This window comes from Acipenser ruthenus, chromosome 10 (assembly GCF_902713425.1).
Source record: "Acipenser ruthenus chromosome 10, fAciRut3.2 maternal haplotype, whole genome shotgun sequence".
NCBI classification, from domain to species: domain Eukaryota; kingdom Metazoa; phylum Chordata; class Actinopteri; order Acipenseriformes; family Acipenseridae; genus Acipenser; species Acipenser ruthenus.
In genome coordinates this window covers 35,494,773-35,516,764 of record NC_081198.1, presented here as the reverse complement: position 1 = coordinate 35,516,764, position 21,992 = coordinate 35,494,773, and the positions used below count along the sequence as shown (strand labels likewise).

Below are 21,992 nucleotides of genomic sequence, written 5' to 3'. Positions count from 1 at the left end.
TTCCTAGAGGGAGGAATTAACCCCCTCCCTGCTGTCTCACAATATATATATATATATATATATATATATATATATATATATATATATATATATATATATATATATATAATTTACAGTCCATAAATCATTAGATTTGAAGCCCAGTTATATATTGTCTAGTCTCCTCATCAGTGTACTTTTAAATGAATTTCGTGAGGGACAATGGCACTGGCAGATGGCACTGTAATAGTCACAACTTACTTATAGTCCAGACCACAACTCCCACCTTTCTAAAGGTTAGGGTTAAGGCAGAGGTTAGGATAATATATGGGTTCAAAATAATAGTTTTCAATCCATTATGTGGATAGAAACAAGTACAAATATCAAACTCTGTATCCAGTCCCAGAATTGTACAAAGGACCAATATATTATCAAATGTTATCACAACTTTCTGAATATTACCTCATACCATTGAGGAAATGTAAGACTGATTTCAGAGGTGAGTTAGAGGAAAGAGATTGTGAAATATATTAGCTAGGAATAAATCTTTTTGAAATCTATTTTTTTTTTTTACATGTATTTGTTTAAATCATTGACCATCTTCAACTGGAACTGCAGCTGGATACAGTGTGCAGACAGGGACAGCATAGCTGCCAGGCCTACGGGAGCCCCCTGTATTTGGGGACTAACAATAAGCTGTGAGCAGAATGGAGCTGCGCTACCACCTCTCCCTGATTCCTCGCTCCACAGCCTCGGCTGCGTGGTTGAAATAGTTCTCTTTAAAGGCATTTCCCACATTCCTAGTTGTCTGAATTCGCGGCTTTTGGAAATCTAATTTCATTGTAGACCAGTGGAGAGTGTTTCCTTGCTAAGCTGGTATCCTTTTTATTGTAACATAGCTGTGGCAGGAAAGCTGTTTGGCAACTCGAGACTGTACTTGGGGGAGGAATGTTTCTGGTCCCTCACCACAAGATGTGAGAGAGAAGGGATTATAAAATGTTGCCACCCTGTCTGTCAACTTCAAAAGTCCATTTAGAATCAATACCGGTGATCCAATTCTCTGCTGTAACGTGGAATACTCACTATACTTAAGAGACCTGAGTATATATAGTATTCATTCGAATTTAAGACACACTTTTTGAACTAAGTACGGTTCTGAGTTTGACAGAGTGAGGAATCTGAAGTTTACAGACCAGGAGCTAAATGTATTAGCAGAAGAAGTGGTGGGGAATTATGAAAGGCTTTTTTGGTGCTGAATCAGCGAGAACATTAACTTCAATGAAACATTAAGGACAAAATAAATGTGCTCCGTGGGAGGAGGGCGGGGGTCCTGTCCCAAATCGCAGCGTCCTGTGAGACAGTCAAAGCAGAGAAAGTAATTGTTAATGGAACATTTATGTTTAACTCTGCAAATCAAATAAATATTTGTTTGTTCAACTTGATCTCCCTCTGATTTATTTTGTAATATTAATCAAAAGTCGTTTGATTGCTTGTATTTATGACTGCACCTCAACTCGTACTCTGTGTAAATTAGTTTATTGGACATTTACAGTTTCTTTTGTATATTTTAAGCATAGCCTACTTAAATATCACACATACATGGTGACTATATAAATATATTAACGTAGCTGAAATTGGCACACGTTGTCTTTTTTTTTTTACTGTAAGCAAAAAAGGAAAAACACAGGCAGTTCAAGCTATGGGGTAACAGTCACCACGCCAGACAGGTGAGCTGTAAAAATCCTTTATTTTATTTTAATTTTTTTATTTTTTTTTACCAAGCGTGCCGAATAGGAGCTGGGTCCCAGTGGAGGAATCACGCGTCTCTCTTTTTAAAAAAAAAAAAATTCAACTGCAAGGCAGTACGAGAAAACATGCACAAGAAGAAAGCTGTGAGGGTAGAACAGTTACTGCGCAAAGCGGGTGAACTGTAAGATTTTGGCTGAGCGCACCGAGAGGGCGGGCCGAGACAGTCTGGCGGAGTCAACTCAACAGCGGGGCGTGGCAGAGCCGGGGCCAGGTGGAGGAATCACGCGTCTGTTTTTTTTTTTTTTTTTTTTGCTGCAAATAGCAGAAGAAAAAGACACAGACAGCAAGCGCTGTAAAGTTAGAAAGCAAACTAAAGCCGCAAAGCGATTTAGGCAGTTGAAAAGAAAAAGATTAAACGCAGTGGCAAGCCGACTTCTAGCAATAAGATTGCAGGTAAACTCGTATGAGAGCTCTTTCAAAAAGACTCAGTCACGCAACTGGCCAGGTTAGTTTATACTTACCTTACTTACCTGATTGTGAGAAGCAAAAGAGGAAGTGAGCTCCCGCTTGGTAGGCGGGACCGAGGACGTCACTCCCCGGAGGGGCCTATCGGCAGCTCTGACATAAAATGCTCAGTAAATACCTGACCCGTGGCAGGCATATCCCAAAAGTATTAGTTGTTGGTCATCTTCGAATTGAAAGGGAACCACAGATGCTGTCAAATTATTAGTAAATGATATAACATCATATATGCCACTGGAGCCTAGCAACCTAAAAAAATAATATTAATAAAAAAACATCTTATACGACTAAGCACAGATGTAAACAGCTAGTGTTTCTCCCTCTGTTACATTGTCTATTACAAAGGCAGACACACAGTTTAAATCAAGGTGAAGTGTATTTATTATTATTATTTGTTTAGCAGACGCCTTTATCCAAGGCGACTTACAGAGACAGGGTGTGTGAACTATGCATCAGAGTCACTTACAATTACGTCTCACCCGAAAGACGGAGCACAAGGAGGTTAAGTGACTTGCTCAGGGTCACACAATGAGTTAGTGGCTGAGGTGGGATTTGAACCGGGGACCTCCTGATTACAAGCCCTTTTCTTTAACCACTGGACCACACAGCCTTCTATACTCCTTTACTAAGTAAACAGTAGATTCAAGATTACAAGCTGAGCAAAACAATCCCACCATCCATGCAACGTACACTTTTCGTAGCTCTGAACACGATCTTCTGTTGAAATGAATTTAGCTTTTATTTATTTGTCAGCTGTCTGCATTATTAATGTTAATCATACACTGCAAGCAAATAAAACTATCTATACAACCATTTAAAACTTTCCACCTCTGACTCACGTGTTACATCATTGTACAGTATGAGGAATTCACCAGTCATGATGCCTGTATTTGTTTGACCCCGTTGCCATAGTAACCAAATGCACGGCATTGACGCCGGACCGTGTACAGATACTGTAACATTGCTTCTACTTGATAAAAGTGTGACATGAACAGGGGGAGGTGAAGTGTAATGAAAATACTGTAAGGAAAATGAAATGCGTATGTTTCAGGGTAGGCAGTCAAATACACGATTTCTGAATTTTCCGGGGGCCTACATATAATGCAAATATGATCTGTGCTCAGTCTGTATCTGGTTTCAATAAGTGGTACTTTTAATACACATTAAGGCACCTTGCAGTATTTTGTTGCGTAATTTGCATGCATTATTAACATTATTAATTATATTTAAATGACTCAAATGCGGTATTTTTTCACGCGCTAGGTTGCCTGCCACTGGTTATTGAATACAGCAGGTGTACAAAGCACACAGTAAAGGGGCTTACTGGGTGCAAAACATGTTACCACTGTTTAGTGCATGAGGCCCCCTGTGTCTTAAATTTGAGTACAGTATAGTGTTGCGTGTATTAAAATGGCCAACAAAAGCACAAACAGCAGCGTGACTGGCTGCCGAGAAAAGACAAACAAAGACATCACTGCCCGAACGCACAAGCAGCAACATGACCCAAACGTTACTGCCCAATCTCAAATCATCCATGACATACAGGCAGCCATTTCCAAAGAAGCATCATTAGCTTCATGAGGAATTCAAACAAAAGCTTTTACAATTTCAGCATTTCTAACAAACAGCACCAGCTTGGACAGATCGGAAATGTTGATCAGACCCCCATATTTTTCGACATGCCAAGCAATACCACAGTTTACAAACTGAGAGTAAACCAGGTGTGAGTAATGAGAAGCAGCACATAATTGTAATGCTCTGTGTGATAGCAGACGACCACAAACTGCCTCCATTTGCATAATTGAGGTTGTGTCTTTGTAAATGCATATTTATTTGATGTTTTATTTTTTCCTCAAATTAAGGGTGGGAAATTTGTGCTGCGTCTTAAATTCGAGGGCGTCTTAAATTTGAAGGAATACTGTAGTTACAACTGCACTTCATGCCTCAAAATTGTGATCTGAAGTATAGTGATACAATATATGTCCAAATATGGACTGGTTACCACGGTGTTTCCATTGTACCAAGTGCTTATACCATTGAGCTGCCTTTGTGCTGCCATTGTCCATAGCGGAGAACCTTTACATTGAAATTGTCACTTTGGTAATGATAGTGCTGAGCTGAGCTGATTGAGAGAGGCCCATGGCTGGATGACCAGGGTTATTTTGCTTCTAATTATTCACGAGCAGCGGAAATAATAACAAACAGCCTTTCCGGGTGGCACACAAGCCTGACAGCCTCTGGCAAGTGTCTCTTAACTATTGTCTTAGAACTGCCCGTGAGCTCCTCAATAAGCGGTTTAGCTGAGGATCGGGGCTTGGTGAAGATAATGCCTGTTCTGCACATAGGTCACATGATCAAATGGTAAGCTGGGGGGATGGGGCCAGATTTAAAGAGTGCCTTCTAATGCCATTCATCTCTTATGGAAGATTGGCTTTCAGTACTTCTTCCCATTTGTCCTACATTTAAAGCACTTTCTACAACTGGTTTTGTGATCTGAGGCACTAAAGACTTGTATTGTGGCCTCAGGTAGTAAAGAAGCAGGTGGAGGCAACAAGAGTTGAAAAGGGATTTCTCTGAAGTCATGAAGACAGACAGTGAAAATCCTAGCCTGCTCTAAGCCAGTGAGAGACTGCTAGAGCCTCAACATCAGAGCAGAACTCACTGGGAATTACAGACATCCTGAAGAGGGAAGAGTCACGTTTAAAAAAGCAATTGTGGACCTTGTTGGAATCAAAACCTGGAATGGATTGTCCCTCAAGGTTTGGTGTTCAACCCCTGTGCATTGGCTTAGGATGTCTTTAGACTGATTAGCTTGTTTTTTGTAAAGGAAGTGCTCTGTAAGGTAGTGTTCAGTGCATTAGTCTGTAGTTCAGAAGGTTGTGAGTTCATGTCTCACTGTTTCTTATCATTTTTTTGTTTTCATTTTATATATATATATATATATATATATATATATATATATATATATATATATATATATATATATATATATATATTATTACAAGTGTAATTGCACTTCATAAGAACATCCATTCAGTAACTGTGTTCTTAGGAAATCTTTGTGTTAGTTCCATGAATTTCCTGTCTTGTCTTCGCTAGGGTTTCAAAGATAAATATCGAGGCTGTAGAAAGAGAAATATTTATATTTCATTGGCCTTAAATTAGGAGAAAGGGGAGAGTGTTATTTAATCTAAGCTATGGGAATTAATTTAGTCATGCTGTACACAGCCTGTTTAAAACCCATATGATCAGCTGACCATGTTAAGAGTGGAAGGTACTGTATGAGGTGGGGGCAGTCTAGTGGTGCAGCGTGATGGTGATGTTGTTTGTGATTACTGTGGTACATTATGACACATATCCAGCCCTTTAGGCCCTGGAGTGCAGGATTGTTTAGCTCAACTTTTTGATTTCTGAACTCTCAAATGGGGTGACTTCTATAATTCCTTAATAACCACTTCAAAGTGGAACACTGCCACGTGCAATGTATAACGGGCCACGGCGAAAATGTCTGTGCTTTGCCGTCTTTGACAAATCTACGGTTTTCAATGGAATCCTACAATTTATCAAGTAGAAGATGTACAGTAATAATGAAATAATAAAAATAAAATAAAATAAAAGTTACCTTAGCACCAGAGCAGAGGCATAGATAAATGGTCTCTGTCATTTACAAAGCTATTCAGCCCCTTTAGTTTACAGTGAATTCTCTTTCCAGGAAATGAATTGCAGCAAAACAGTATCTGACCCGAGGCACACATAGTTTGACAAAGTTACACAACCCTGAGTAAAAAAATACTTTACACTCAAATTGAACCGGCCTTTGTAAGTATTTTAAAACAAATCTTAGGAGAGCATTGACAGTGAATTTCTATTGAACTGGTACAGTGACTCAGAGATGAATTAGGACACCCCTTCTGCTTGGGGGTGAGACATTTGCCTGTTTTACTCCCCTGTGACTGCTTTCTTTCTAAATACATAACATTCCTTTTAATAAGCAAGATATCCCACAAGTGCAGTGGCACCCAAAATGTTATCAATTTAATACAAATGATGGGGCACTTTACTCCTTAAAATCATATTTGAAGACTGGACGATTATCTATTCAGGACTATTAATAAGCAAGCGACCTGAGTCGGGTAAAACAAGCACAACTCCAAATACTTTTTGAAGCCACTGTATGTAATCAATGTAAATGTCAGTACATACTGCAGTTTTTTTTTATCTAGTTGAGTCCACCATCACCAAGGAGTGAAGCACAAATGATGATACAGAATTAGAAAAAGACGATGGGGGAAAAAATATTTTTTGCCTTTTGAATCACTGTTTCCCTGCTTGGGGCATTCCTGCCATTCACTCTCTAAACAGATATGAAGCTGCAAGCTGCTGCAGCTCAGGAAACACCACTGTTTTGTTCCATCATCTCAGGATACAGGCTAGATTTCCATCCAGCTGATCAGTATAAATCACAGATACATCTCAGATGTGCTTTTTGAAAGAAACATATAGTATAGCAAACATGTCTTTCCAATTTAAAACATGATATCTGTAACTGCAGAAGGTTAAAGATATCTCTGTTTGTAAACCTTAAACTCATGGTTTTGGATGCACTTGGTCATTTCACTTGCAGAGGGGAATTATCATTGGCATGATAAGCCGCTATCTTGTCAGTTAAAAACAGGATACTCTGTGTATCTGGGAAAATGTCTCTGATTTCATGTCCTGATCCTTTTCGTGTGCAAGTGAAGCAATCACCAGAACGCCAGACAGCTGAGTCACAGAGAGAGGGCTATTCTATACAAGTTGCGGGGGTCTAGAAAACCATTAAACAGCTCTTATTATTGTGAGCAGGCTACTACTCATGCAAGCCCTTTTGTGTTAGAACAGAGTGAGTCAAGCCAAAAGATTCCCACAATTTAATCGATGTCCTTGAAACAAATGGTGATGATATTTCAACTTAAAGCAGCAGTGACATACAATCTTGTGCAGTCTTTTACCTGTATACCTCTTCACATTACTGACTGACCTACTTGTCAGTGTGTCACTCAGACATTGGGAGTCAAGCTTAGCTTCTGTGACCAGACTATTTGCACAATGCTACTGTAGAGAAATAGATTTCTTATGGGTTTGGTTTCTACCATTGTGATCCCATGAACAGCCATTTTGTCTTGTGCCTATCTGTCAATTCCGCATAACCTAGCGTCAGGAAAATATATATTCTACATATGTTTTTATGTGTTAACACTATGTTACATCCTGAACAACCATTGATCCTAAGGCTAAAATGTGGAAGTGTGGACAGGCTGGCTGTAGGGTGACGTCAGACCAGAAACGAGGCAGGACACAGCTGAGTTGAGTGCAAAGGCGATGCAGTGCTTTTTAATAATACGCAAATAAAATAAAAGGTTTGAACAAACAAAACACTCAAAATAAAGGGCACAATGGCCAAACGAACATAGACAGACAAAACAGACTGGATGAACAGACAAACAAGTATCGTGCTGGTCGAAAGCCAGCATGTATAGCAATTGTTATTTTTATAATTTAAAGTTTACTCCATACTTTCTCTCTCCTGTTCTCCACTCTCAAACACACAACCCGAGTGAGTGAAACGTGCACCTATATATACAGTTGTGCCAGGATTCAATTACTAATTAATTATTTACTTGAATCCCAGCACGTGAACTAATTTATGCTCTCCCCGTGCTCACATACTAATACACATTTTAGCTGCCCGTGAAGAGATTGTGCAATCCCTGTGCCTAAATACATATTACAAATATACATTTTAAGTCACTCATGCTCCACATAGCCCCATTATATCCAGTGCACCAATACCTATACACAGTGCTTAATTTGTAAATCGGGAGGTCCCGGAACACATAGTAGCGCGAGAGGGGGGGTGTTCCGGGGGGCTGTGAGGTACCGGAACGCATGAGAAAAAAAGTGACAAACACAATGTAGCCAGACAATGTAACTATAACCTGTGTTAAGGTGTCATCTTTAGCCTTGGCTACAATGCTTGCTGTCGCTAAATGGGCCTTGGTTCGGGCATGTTCAAAAACCTTTTTTCTGAGGGCTCTTTGTTGTTTTTTTACGTCGGAGGCAGAGGACGTTACTGTACATTCCACCCACTCTTTTGCTAGTTTCATCCCTCCAGTCTTTTCCGGACCCAAGCTCCCTATCTATTTGCATGTTGTACAGCCCAGCTTTGAATTTTGCAAGACAAGCCTTGCTTTTTCTTGACCTGAGCCTCCGTCCAAACTGCACCTGCTCCGGGCACTTCGTCGGTGGATGCACTGTCCTCCCTAGTGATGTGTAGTTCGCGAACGAATCGTTCTTTTTGAACGACTCACTAAGGTGAACGATGGGAATCGGATCAGAGTCCCCATTGAATCGGTTCTTTTGATTCACCCTATGAACAAGCTGCATGGCACACAGGAGTCGAGTTACCAGTCTATCAAAAGTCATGAAGTGATTCCTTACCTCTCGAGTATGGCTGATTTGTTCGTTGTAACAAGGAAACCGGGTTGTCGCTCAGCTCGTTGAGTGTTATGAAACTGAAGACCGTATGTGCCATGTTGGATCCAAATTCCCGCTTACTTAGTGCAAGATAAGAACTCTGTGTGAGCCAAAATGGCGTCAGTTACACCCTCCAGACCATAGCTATATATCTATGATCCAGACGGTGTGTACTTTAGAGTGCTGCTTCACGCCGTCAGAAACTCAGATTACAAGTTTGAGCACTAGAATTATTATTTTTCTTACAGTTCTTCTTAGTTTACTATGTACGTAACCTTGTGTAACTCTGCCACATACAGACGTGCTCAAATTTGTTGGTACCCCTCCACAAAAAACGAAGAATGCACAATTTTCTCTGAAATAACTTGAAACTGACAAAAGTAATTGGCATCCACCATTGTTTATTCAATATTTAGTAGAAATCAGACTTTGCTTTTGATTTTTTATTCAACATAATATTGTAAATAATAAAACAAATCAAAATAGCATGAACAAAAATGATGGGACCGCTAACCTAATATTTTGTTGCACAACCTTTAGAGGAAATCACTGCAATCAGACGTTTTCTGTAGCTCTCAATGAGACTTCTGCACCTGTTAACAGGTAGTTTGTCCCACTCTTCCTGAGCAAACTGCTCCAGCTGTCTCACGTTTGATGGGTGCCTTCTCCAGACTGCAAGTTTCAGCTCTTTCCATAGATGTTCGATAGGATTCAGATCAGGACTCATAGAAGGCCACTTCAGAATAGTCCAATGTTTTGTTCTTATCCATTCTTGGGTGCTTTTATTATTTTTATTATTATTTATTTCTTAGCAGACGCCCTTATCCAGAGCGACTTACAACTGTTACAAGATATCACATTATACAGATATTACATTATTTTACATACAATTACCCATTTATACAGTTGGGTTTTTACTGGAGCAATCTAGATAAAGTACCTTGCTCAAGGGTACAGCAGCAGTGTCCCCCGCTGGGGATTGAACCCTCAACCCTCCGGTCAAGAGTCCAGAGCCCTAACCACTACTCCACACTGCTGCTGTGTGTTTTGGGTCATTATCCTGTTGGAGGACCCATGACCTGCGACTGAGACAGAGCTTTCTGACACTGGGCAGTACGTTTCGCTCCAGAATGCCTTGATAGTCTTGAGATTTCATTGTGCCCTGCACAATTTCAAGGCACCCTGTGCCAGGCGCAGCAAAGCAGCCCCAAAACATAACCAAGCCTCCTCCATGTTTCACTGTAGGTATGGTGTTCTTTTCTTTGAAAGCTTCATTTTTTCATCTGTGAACATAGAGCTGATGTGACTTGCCAAAAAGCTCCAGTTTTGACTCATCTGTCCAAAGGACATTCTCCCAGAAGGATTGTGGCTTGTCAATATGCATTTGAGCAAATTCCAGTCTGGCTTTTTTATGTTTTTCTTTCAAAAGTGGAGTCCTCCTGGGTCTTCTTCCATGGACCCCACTTTCGCTCAAAAAGCGACGGATGGTGTGATCAGAAACTGACGTACCTTCACCTTGGAGTTCAGCTTGTATCTCTTTGGCAGTTATCCTTGGTTCTTTTTCTACCATTCGCACTATCCTTCTGTTCAATCTGAGGTCGATTTTCCTCTTGCGGCCGCGCCCAGGGAGGTTGGCTATAGTTCCATGGACCTTAAACTTCTTAATAATATTTGCAACTGTTGTCACAGGAACATCAAGCTGCTTGGAGATGGTCTTGTAGCCTTTATCTTTACCATGCTTGTCTATTATTTTCTTTCTGATCTCTTCAGACAACTCTCTCCTTTGCTTTCTCTGGTCCATGTTCAGTGTGGAGCACACAATGATACCAAACAGCACAGTGACTACTTTTCCCCATTTAAATAGGCTGAATGACTGATTACAAGATTGGAGACATGTGTGATACTAATTAAAGAAACTAATTAGTTTGAAATATCACTATAATCCAATTATTTATTATCTTTTCTAAGGGGTACCAACAAATGTGTCCAGGCCATTTTAGGATATCTTTGTAGAATAAGCAATAATTAATCTCTTTTCACAGCTTCTTTGCTTTATTCTATGACATACCAAAGGCATGCAAGTATACATGATAAAATAGCTTTTAATTTCATCACTTTTCAGGAGGAATGAAGCATTATTTCAATGAGCTGTAAGGGTACCAACAAATTTGAGCATGTCTGTAGGCTACTAGTTGTCTATAGTTAACTATTTTGCACAAATTATGATTAATACTTCTAAGTCATCTTGAGTAAAGTCAGCCATAATATTAATAATAATAATTGAGATATACACCTAATTTCCAAAATAAATAAATACAAACATCTACTGGTATTGTAACGTTATTGTACCCAAGGCTTAATTATATAACTTGTGATTACATATTTGACCTTGAGGAATGAATGTATTTTATACATGACAATTTACAACTACGGTTAAATATTTTATAATTGAATAATGACGGCGATTCACCTTAGTCCACAAGGTGAAACGTAGTATCAGCTACGATACAACAACCTTTTAGGAGGATATCGCACATTCTAACGGACGATGTTCTTAAACGTCTATTATATTTTATATGCACATTAAATACACATTTTCTAAATGTTATTTTACTGTGTTAAACACTAAAAATACTAAATATATACACGTTTAAACTTTGTTTATATAAAATGTACATGTTGCGGTTATGGGTGTGCTTCAACGTGTGATTGATCACATGACTAATCCCAAAGATTTACTGGATAGAAGATGAATTGGGCAAACAGCGTTTTGCTATGTGCTGAATAAATACCACGGATTAGTTCCACAAATACCACTCGTTCGAGCCTCTCTTTTTTGTTGTTGTAAAAAACAATGGGTGACCCCAAATGTATAGAAAAATATACGTAAGAAATGCAATTGACTATATATATATATATATTTTTTTTAAGATTAAATTAAATTAGATTGATACTGATGGCTAAACAATGCTAATGGTTCAAACTGTTATGTTATCGCCAGGATTCTAAATATATATTATTATTTTTTTTGTCAAACTATATTTAATTTAATGTTTATGAATCAAAATTATTTTTGATTTGGCTTTCCTTTCCCACGACACGTTTCAAATTCAGTAGCGACGACTAGCCTAGGCTACGTGACGTGATTACGTGAGGGCCTCTCACTAGCTGACCACCACTGGGGCGGGGCAGGATGGAGCACCCTGCCACAGGAAGCAACGGGCATTTAGCCATCTAATGCTGCCTTTGGAAAATGACTCAAGATCTAAATGAATGAATCACATAGTCTAGAAGGCACAATATTTGTAAATGAAACAGTAAATTGTATGACTTTTGTAGTTTTTGACTTCATTGTCACCTGTTTCAGATCATTGGATAAAATACATATTTTAAGATAATTCTAAATTAGATCTCATCAACATTTATTAATGAATAATAGGAATACAAATAATGCCCAAATAATGTTATTCTGTTGCCGCCACACTGATCCTAATATGGCGGGCAAGCTGTATAGTGACCGTACACTTTAGTAATTACCTTTATATTTGGTACCCAGCTGTATTATGTGATTCTCTCTTACAAGTGACACTGTGCTTAGTTTGACTTATTTCCGTCTTCTAGAACTGGGAGTTTCAAATCCATTGGCTTAGTTTAGAACAGGCTGGATTATGCTTTTTTAGGAAAAAAAAAAAAACATGCCGGTTATTAAGAAACTGTTACTGGATCTTGTGCACACCAGAACGAGAACTGTTTGAATGCTCCTCTTGTATTTTTTAATGTTCCATCCTCCTGCAGACAAAAACCTCTGGAATTCTCTCTCTCTCTCTCTCTCTCTCTCTCTCTCTCTCTCTCTCTCTCTCTCTCTCGTGTTCTTGACTACTTCTCCACTTCCTCTCTTTCCTGTGTAATGTTCTAATTGGCTGTGTCTGGTTTTTGCCGATTGGTTGGCTCAGTCCCGCTCCGATTGGCTGCTCTCAGGGCACGTTGTGTGTTGACTCAGTGCAGCTGCCACTCCTGTATTGTTCTCTGCTGAATACAGAGAGATCAGCCCTGTGCTACAACTGCGCTGGTTAGCAGTATCCCGAGCAAGTCAGACACGAGATTCTTTTGTCTGCTACACACCCCACACACCCCCACCCCTGTTCGAGCTGGGCCCCATTTAATTAGACAGAGGTAATTTGTTCATTAAGCAAACAGGTTGGGCTGGGCCCTGTCAACTAAAGCCTGTATTCCTGTAAGTACAGACGCATAGTGGAGTAAACACAGTGTTGTAGTGTACTAGCAATGCCAGTATAAAGGAAAGGCTTTTTATTCTAGTTACAGGATACGACTCATACTTCTGACTGCATTTTTTTTTAAGTGGAACTCCCAGTAAATCATACTAACAAAAAATGATAGAACAATAAAAAAAAATTGGGAATTCATTATTTTAACACCACCAGACCTGTCCAGCACACAAACAGTTACTTAGTTAAATGGCTTTTATCAACTTAGCCGTGATCTAACTTTATTAAAATGCCTTAATTCATAATTTTACTAGTAGACTATTGTGTCAGTATGTCAGATTATATTTGTAAAGAAAAAACTTTACTAGGCTGTGCTAAAAGGTATTGCTTTTTTCATAGTCCCATGTAGATAGATTCCTTCACACTGCTGTCTATCCATCCATTAAGCTGAGCTACAGCACAAGAGCACTGGAGTTGTGCTTTCTGGTGGTGGTGGTGGTTTGCAAACGTTGCCATTCCAGGAACAGCCAGGAGAGTCTAAATGGACACATTGGTCAATGTAGCCATCCATTTAAGGACCAACTATCATGTTGCTTGTGAAGTCACTGCTTTCTCATGCTTGTAGCTGTATAGGTGCACTCTCACACAGCTTATATGGGTCTAGTGGTTCAACTGACATCTCACGCGACCACATAAAATCGCAAACGGGTCATTTGTACTGGACACCAGTAATGAAATTTGACCAAGAGAATCATGGAATAGAGCTTGGCAGCAAAATTTCAATCAATGTGGCAGCAGACTGCGACATTTTCTAATTGAGCTTACTGTACTCTCTCAAATGTTACGGCCTGTCTTATACTGATTCACAAGGTACATTGCACTGTATAAGACTATATTCCAGATTCATTTTATCAGTTTAACAGAACCTGCAGTGATGCCTTCATTGAAATTATATTTAGATATGAATGTAGTGATGTATTTCTCTGAAAAAAAGAACAACTGGTGCTGTTTATGGTGAAAATTGATCCAGCCAGCTGTGGTTATAAGCTGCTTTCACCATGTGACATTGTTGTTGCTATGGTACTACAGTGCAACACCGAGGTCTCATTGACTGGAGGGGAATGTTTGTCCCTGTAGTTAGGATGAGACATTAACCAATAACAACGCACCGAGTTTAACAACTAACATATAAATAAACCAATGTATCATCATGAGGTAAAATGAAACTAACCTTTTTAGGCTGTGCCGTTGTATTCATTAATTTGAGTAGTCATTTTAGATACTGCGGTTGAATTGAAGGTAATTACATCCTACAATAAAGGTCACGTTAACCTCATTTTAATCTCAGAACATAGGATAGGATGAGGCGCAAAACCTGAAGCACTTTTCCAGTAAATTTGGGGAACTCTGTAGTCAAAACATGAAACACTACTTCCTGTAAAGCACTGCTGTTCCTGTAGTAACAGAAAATGAAACAGATCGCAGTGCTATGTTTTCTACCTGCTAGCATGCAGTCCCACATTGCCACCTATTGACTGAAATATACTGGCTGCTGTGCATTAATAATGAATTGGTATTACCCGCAATATTGGGCTTTTGCTCTCAAAATGTAGAGTTAGCACTCGTTTATGCGACCCCTCCCGTCACAGGTTCCCCTGATGGATAAACGAGAGTTCCGGTTTTATGAAACATCCATTAGATTACGATGCTGATGCGAGCAGTACTATCAGCTACCACTTTCTTTTGCTGTATTAAATGTAATATCGGCAATGATACAGTACTGTAACTTTTAACTTTGCTCAGTTAACAAAATACAAATAAATCTTTCGAATGGCTTATCAACTGGTAAAATCCAGGCGCAAGTCTTCAGACAGGTAGATGAGAGTTAATAACAAGCAATATGGTGCTAGTGTAATAAAAAAAATACAGACAGAATCTAAAACGCGTGTGACGATATACAGTATGTAATGTTTTATAATAGAATCAATTGGTTACAGCGTTGACCGACGAATTAACGGGAGACAGATAAACGAGTGCTGACTGTACAGCTGTCTACAGTACAACACTAGAAAAGGTCTTTTAGTCTGATACCTACGTAAAGAAACACAGTTTGTGGCTTCTTCAGTAAACCCCATGCCTAACACTTCAGCTAAGTAGACATGTAACACGTTTGCCTTGTCAGGGCAGCGGTGTGAAACTGCTAACTTGCTCAAAAGGTTCCTTTGGTTTTATTTGTATTCGCTCTGGGACGCCAGAATGTTGGCCAATCCAATCTGTAAAAGGAACACAGATCAGCTCTTCACAGATCACTGCGTACTGTACAGAGCTAGACTGAATTATGATTTGGTGGGTCAGATCTGATAAAACTGTAATTCTCTTGTCATGAGTAAGGGATTTTTACACTGTCCCATCAATGGGATTATCCATGAAGCTCTGTGCTTGAAAACCAGGTACCGTTTACAAGATAAGTTTCCAGGCTGCAACATGTATCATAGTTTTCTATTGGGCTGAATCTTGTTGCTATGAAAGAGGCTGCAGTAAGTGGCTAACAGGAATAGAGACTAAAGTATTTTTTATACAAAGCTGAAACTATTTCAAAATATCTGAACGTGGTACTGAAGAGGCCTGAAGAAATGGAAGAGCTAATTAAAACTGCAGGGTGTCTTTAATTTTAAAGGAATCCAATATTTAGATGCTGAATAGCAGGAGAAAATGAATATCTGAAATGATAAGCCTGAGGAATAAACCTACAACCAAAAGAGCATCTGAAGACAATGTTGTGCTTTAGTATGATGAACCAGCAAAGAAACAGATTCTCTGTTACCCCGATTTATACACCGAAGTATGTGGTGACACCTTACATGAAGTGTACCTAACCGTACTGTTATTACACTGTAATAACAGGTGTTGTGTGCACATGCAAAACAAGTGCTGTGGAACTCATTCCCCACATGTGGTAAAAATGAACATTTTACCAATTGTGTTTTTCATGTGGTGGATACCCAATGCACAAATTACAGTCTTATCATTTAAAGCATGTTTTAAGCGCTTTCCAACCAAAAAGAATGAATTGAGTAAGAGGGTTGAGTAACCCCTGTTGGACCACTTGAGCTGGACAGACCAACGCGGAGTTGTGTAATGTAATTATTACCTAAAAAGCCATGACAAAAGGAAGGCATGGCAAATGTAATAAATAATATAGCTGCTGAAAACTCTACACCTACCAAGTGCACTGTTCTCACTGTGCGGGCAAAGCTGTCCTATTGTGCATTACTGCATTGAGTCCACAATGAGACGCAGTGGCTGAAGCATGCAGGAGCTCATGCTGCCGATTTCATTTAGCAGTTTTGATTAGATAGTGAGAGGCTCATCAGTTTTTCTCTTTCTTTTCTGTTTTGTAACAAAGTTTTTTTTTTTGGTGCTACCTTTAAATAGGAAAATCTAAATCTAAACAAACACTAGCTTTCAAAGACCACAAGTGTCTCTTTTCCAGATGACAAGTGTAAACAGAGGAAGTTAAAAGTTGCAAGGTATCACAAAAAAATCCCCCCCCCAAAAATCTCTTATACTTTATATGGACCAGCACGGCTTACCAAGTTCTGTTTTATAAATATTTTTTATACAAAGTATTGAGAATTACACCACAGCCACCTCATCATTAATGTACTTTCAATTATTATTGGTAGGCTGAATGATAAGGGCCTATCCAGGGCTCAGTTTTATTGACCTTGGTTATTCTGTCTCTGTCTTGAAGTCTGGCCTGGCTGGGAAAGATAGTCTGTCTTTCCCAACCAGGGCAGACTTCAGTAAGCAAAGTATTAGGGGACACTGGGCTAAAAGGCTGTGGTCTCAGCTGAAGGTTATGTTTACCTGTCGGCTTGCACAGTGCTCCACATCAACGTTTTATCTGTAAGATCGGCGTTGCACGTGCTGCGTGTTATCTTGGCCACCCCCGTTCCTGGTCAGTTCTGCTGAATTGAAATGGTTTAATGTGGACATTTTCTTCTAATATTGTCCTACCTGGAAACAGTTAATGCAGCCTCATTCTTAACCACTAGGGGTCACATTTACAAAGTGTGTCTGTGACGCGGTTATTTATGTATTGTTGTTGTTGTATTATTATTATTATTATTATTATTATTATTATTATTATTATTCTTATTGTGTGTGCGGACAGATGAATGCCGTCCGACAATATTAATTATTATTATAGTGACTGGCGAAAAGCCGATCTCATAAAGGGTAGCTGGTGTGGATGGGGTTAAATCCCCATCACGATAAAGCCCGTGGGAATGTGGCTGGAGCCTTAATAAGGTAATTGTTTAATGAGTAATTAAGGCTCCAGCCACAGTATAAAAGACACACTCTGGTCTCAGGCGAGTAGAAGAAAGTTGTGAGGAGAATTAAAAAAGATTATGAATTAATTCTACCACAGTGAACAAGGTACTAATTATTACATAAATTACTTATAGTTTTGTGTTTGTTTCGTTTGGCCAACGTGCCCTTTCTTTTGTGTGTTTTGTTTGTATAAACTGTTTGTTTCTTTGATTTATAATTTAATAAATGTACTGCTAGTACGGTAGATTCAGCCCATACCTGTTTGTGTTGCACCTCTTCCTGGTTTGTGATGTCACCACACTCACCACTGCAAGCCCATCCTTTCACAGTGTCACATGACAGAACAATGTAGTGCACATACTATACACTGCCAGAATCAAACTTTTATTCAACATTAGTACACTGATAATTCTCCCCTAATCTTTGGCTTGTTAAGTTCCCTCTGGGAAAATTATCAGATGACAAGCAGAACCTGCAATTCCTATAGGTAATTCTTATTTCAATTAAGCATATTTTTTAAAAGTCTGTGTTAATGTTCTTTCACCTCCGTTCAGCAGCTGCCCTTCAATTCTAGTGCCTGCAATATATATATGTAACATAGACTAGAGCATCGAAGTAAGAGCCAGCGCAGTTTCCTTTTGTTTTGTGCACTTTGGGTTGCTAGCTGTTCGGTTCTTGCGAATCTTGCTTACTCCCTGTTCAATGCCGTTTGGGTATTTCCATTCTCGCTGAGCCAGTCCTTTCAACGCTCCACTGTGCAAAGGTTTTTTTGTTTTTGTATTAGCGGTGCGTTAAGTTAGAGAACTACACTGAAATGCATTCTCCGTTATTTAGCCATTCCCTGCTTAGTGGGATCCGATTACTGATTATCTATTAAAAAAAAACATGCACAGCCCCCCCCCCCCCCCCCCGCCCCCCTCCCCCACCGATCGCTTCACTCGTATTTCTGGTTTTGTGCGGTTTTTGTGCACTAGAGGGTGTGCCATTTACTAATCTAAGGACACTTGGCGGATCTAAGCTACATTACAGATGGCTATGGTGGGCAACTTAGAATGATTGGAAAAATCATAAAAATTAAGGGAACATATCAACAGTAAAAAAAAACCTGTAGAACATAACATTGGAAGCTACAGTAGCTACTCCACTGTTGTTTTCTAAAAGCTTTTGGCTCTGCGTTGATGCCCTGCTGTAGTACATGTTGCCAGTGCAGCCTCAGTCAGTGCCAGACAGTGAGCTCAAGGGCTGTGGGTGTGCGCTTTGGACAGTTGTTGGGAAGGACTCCTGTGTCCCGTTTAGATCATTTGAATGTTTGTTTTGGTTTCTCTCCTGTAATTACTCCCATTGAAATACAGCTTAATCTGGCCTTACGGTGCCACTAAAGTGTTGCTTTGCAACAAGGCTGTAATTAAAGATACACAAGATATATATTTTAATCAGCAGCGGCTCGTGGCACAGTCGCGGACAGTGGAATTGTGTAGTGGCGGTGGTGTGTGCATCCGTGCTGTGGCGTGGTGTGTGTGCATCCGTGCTGTCAGGGGGTGTGTGTGTGTCTGTGCCTTCAGGGTGTGTGTGCGTCCATGCTGTCAGGGGGGATGTCCGTGCTTTCAGGGGGTGTGTGCGTCCATGCTGTCGGGGGGGGGGGGGGGGGGTGCGTTTGTGCTTTCAGGGGGTGTGTGCGTCCATGCTGTCAGGGGGGGGGGGGGTGTGCGTCTGTGCTTTCAGGGGGGGGGTGCATCCGTGCTGTCAGGGGGGGGGTGTGCGTCTGTGCTTTCGGGGGGGTGTTCATCCATGCTGTCAGGGGGGGGGGTGCGTCTGTGCTTTCAGGGGGTGTGTGCGTTCATGCTGTCGGGGGGGGGGGGGTACGTCTGTGCTTTCGGGGGGGTGTTCGTCCATGCTGTCAGGGGGGGGGGGTGCGTCTGTGCTTTCAGGGGGGGTGTGCGTCCATGCTGTCAGGGGGGGGGTGCGTCTGTGCTTTCAGGGGGTGTGTGCGTTCATGCTGTCGGGGGGGGGGGGTGTGCGTCTGTGCTTTCGGGGGGGTGTTCGTCCATGCTGTCAGGGGGGGGGGGTGCGTCCATGCTGTCGGGGGGGGGGGGTGCGTCTGTGCTTTCAGGGGGTGTGTGCGTCCATGCTGTCAGGGGGGGGGGTGCGTCTGTGCTTTCAGGGGGGGTGTGCTTCCATGCTGTCAGGGGGGTGTGTGTGCTTCCTTGCTGTCGGGGGGGGGGTGTGCGTCTGTGCTTTCGGGGGGGGGGGGGGGGGGTTGCTTCCTTGCTGTCGGGGGGGGGGGGTGCGTCCGTGATGTCGGGGGGGGGGGGGGGTACGTCCATGCTGTTGGGTGGGAGGAGGAGTGTCCGTGCTATCGGGGGGGTGCGTCATGGCTGGTAAACTAAAAGTTTCCTTGATTTTGAGCTAATAAAAGTCATGCTTTGTAGTGTCTTTATCAAAATGAAAACCTTTTCATGAATGAATGTTAATGCCCTGAAGTCTGCATTTAGTTTAAAAGATGAATGGTTAGCAGGTGCTAATTGAAGAATGATCATTTATCCCTCCAGATCAATTTGACTATTGTCAATCTATTTGTATATTAAAGTTGTATTTATTTTTAAAATATGACATGAATTAATTTCCACATTCAAGGTGTAGGTTAGGGCATGGTTTCCCAAACTGTGGGCCGTGGCGACACAGTCCAGAGTGGGCCGCGGGAGCAACGGCATTCTTCCTTTTTTTATATAATAACGAAAAGCAGCAATAAAATACTGAAGAAAACAATAAGATTCAAATAAAAAAGAACAATTTAGATTAAGTTTATTTACTCTGTAGGGCCTGTTTTAAAAAATAGCATTTGACACTGTCACCTTAAATTGACGTTTGCATTCTGCTGTTAAAGCGTGATATAGCAAATAAAAAAAAAAAAAAAACTGCACCAAATTGAGTTCTGTGGTTATTGCAGTATACAGTTGCCTTGGTTACCAATGGTCATTGTGGAAATGCTGCGATGGCCTAGCCAACTGTTATGTTGCCGGACAAGTTGTTTGACTTTGAATTCATGAATAAGTTCAGCAAATTTCAAATAATTACTTCTTACAACTGACAGATGCAGTTGTCATTAAGATATGTACCGTACAAGACTAGAAAGCAGCCCTCCAGAAAAATGCTTTCTGGTGGGGTTTTGCTGTAACACAATCCTGGCAGCTGTTTTCTCTTCTCTGTTATGTAACAACTGGTATTTTTTTAAGGGGAGCGACTTATTTGTTCCAGCTGTATCTAATTTTAGAAAAGGACAAATAAGAGAAGTGTATAAACATTTCAAATATTTGAGAGGATTTCTGGTGAGAATCAGAGTGTTTTCTATTGGAGAGATGCAATTTTTGTTTCTATATTGTATAAACAGTTTCTTTAGAAAAGGCTCCAGCTCCATCAAACACTATACTATCTGTATATTTTAGGACTGGTTATAGTTTTAGTATTTTTTTGCCTGTGCTCTCCCAATGGTATGGATATGCAAAATGTATCAGAGTAAGCTTTTTATATGGGTCATTGTTATGGTCATTTCAATCACCATAACATTAAAAGATCTATGACCGTTTTCTGCATACAATAACGTACTTAGGGATGACCGCCGTTCCATAAAGCATCAGACCTCTCAAAATAATATGGAAACAAACTAAATGTAAAATAACTGCAAATTGTACCACAGTAGAAGCAACAGGTGCACACAAAGAGACTTTTTGAACTTTTGAAATGTTATTTTTTAAAGGTGTGTAAAACCTAGTTTTTGTTTGCTGTCCTGTAGAAACTCACCGAATATTATGTAAAACGAACATTTTTTGTTTATACGCGGTGAAGCTTACCGATTTACAAGATTAAAACTTTAACCTGATGTTGTGAAAACCACAATAAATAAGTAAATAAATACTAACTTGGTTTGTGTAATATACACATGCGTGGATAAAAGTGCCTGGGTCTGCAAAAAAATATGTTGGGAGAAAAAGAAAAAGAAGAACATTATTTATTATTTCTCTTACTGTTTGACAAGTATTGACTTTTTTTCTACATTTCTCCTAAGAGTGTTGGGAACTACAAATTAAAAGTGAAATGTTGCTTTTGGCTACGCCAGTACTCCACTCTGAAAACACGTAAACTATCCTTGCTGTATAGAGAGTTGTATCTTCGCTGATACAACTTAGCGCGAGGAACCTCTCAATTTATTTATTCCTCCTTCTTACATTATTATGAATCCTGAGTTGTTCTTATTGCAGTTACTCATATGTTATATTTTTGATTAATTAAACATAATATTTATTACAGCTGAAAAAAATAGCGCTATCAAATTGAAAATTGATTATTTTATCTAGCGTTATTATACAAACAATATTTAAATGCTTACCTGATAAATAGTAAATGGTAAATTGGAGAATATTTTTTAAAGATCACCATCAGTGAATTATCAAACAAAATAGAAACGTTAAATGTCCCCTTCTTGTACTGGACAGGGCCATCATTAACAGAAATATTCAGCTGGTGACTTTTTCGTTGAAGACATTTTAAAGAAATCGTGGAGCTCTGTGTAGTGTGTTCATATCATTTACTGGAAGCAAACTAAACTGGTTGCCAGGTTCCTAAGTGCATTATAACATGTAGTGTGCTAATCAGGCAAATGTTTGC

General features: G+C 40.0%; 1 protein-coding gene across 5 annotated transcripts in view; it reads left to right on the top strand.

Annotated features, from left to right (window-relative positions):
- LOC117409033 (insulin-like growth factor 2 mRNA-binding protein 2) overlaps positions 1-21,992 on the top strand; it is an 82,832-nt gene that overhangs the window by 34,208 nt on the left and 26,632 nt on the right. Inside the window, exon 1 of one of the 5 annotated variants that reach the window (XM_059032097.1) lies at positions 4,776-5,009. The exons of the other annotated variants lie outside the window; for them this stretch is intronic. Within the exon in view, the coding sequence (XP_058888080.1) occupies positions 4,993-5,009 (17 nt within the window). The 5' untranslated portion in view covers positions 4,776-4,992. Of the gene's footprint in view, positions 1-4,775; positions 5,010-21,992 lie in introns of those variants that run through there. 5 annotated transcript variants of the gene reach the window in all.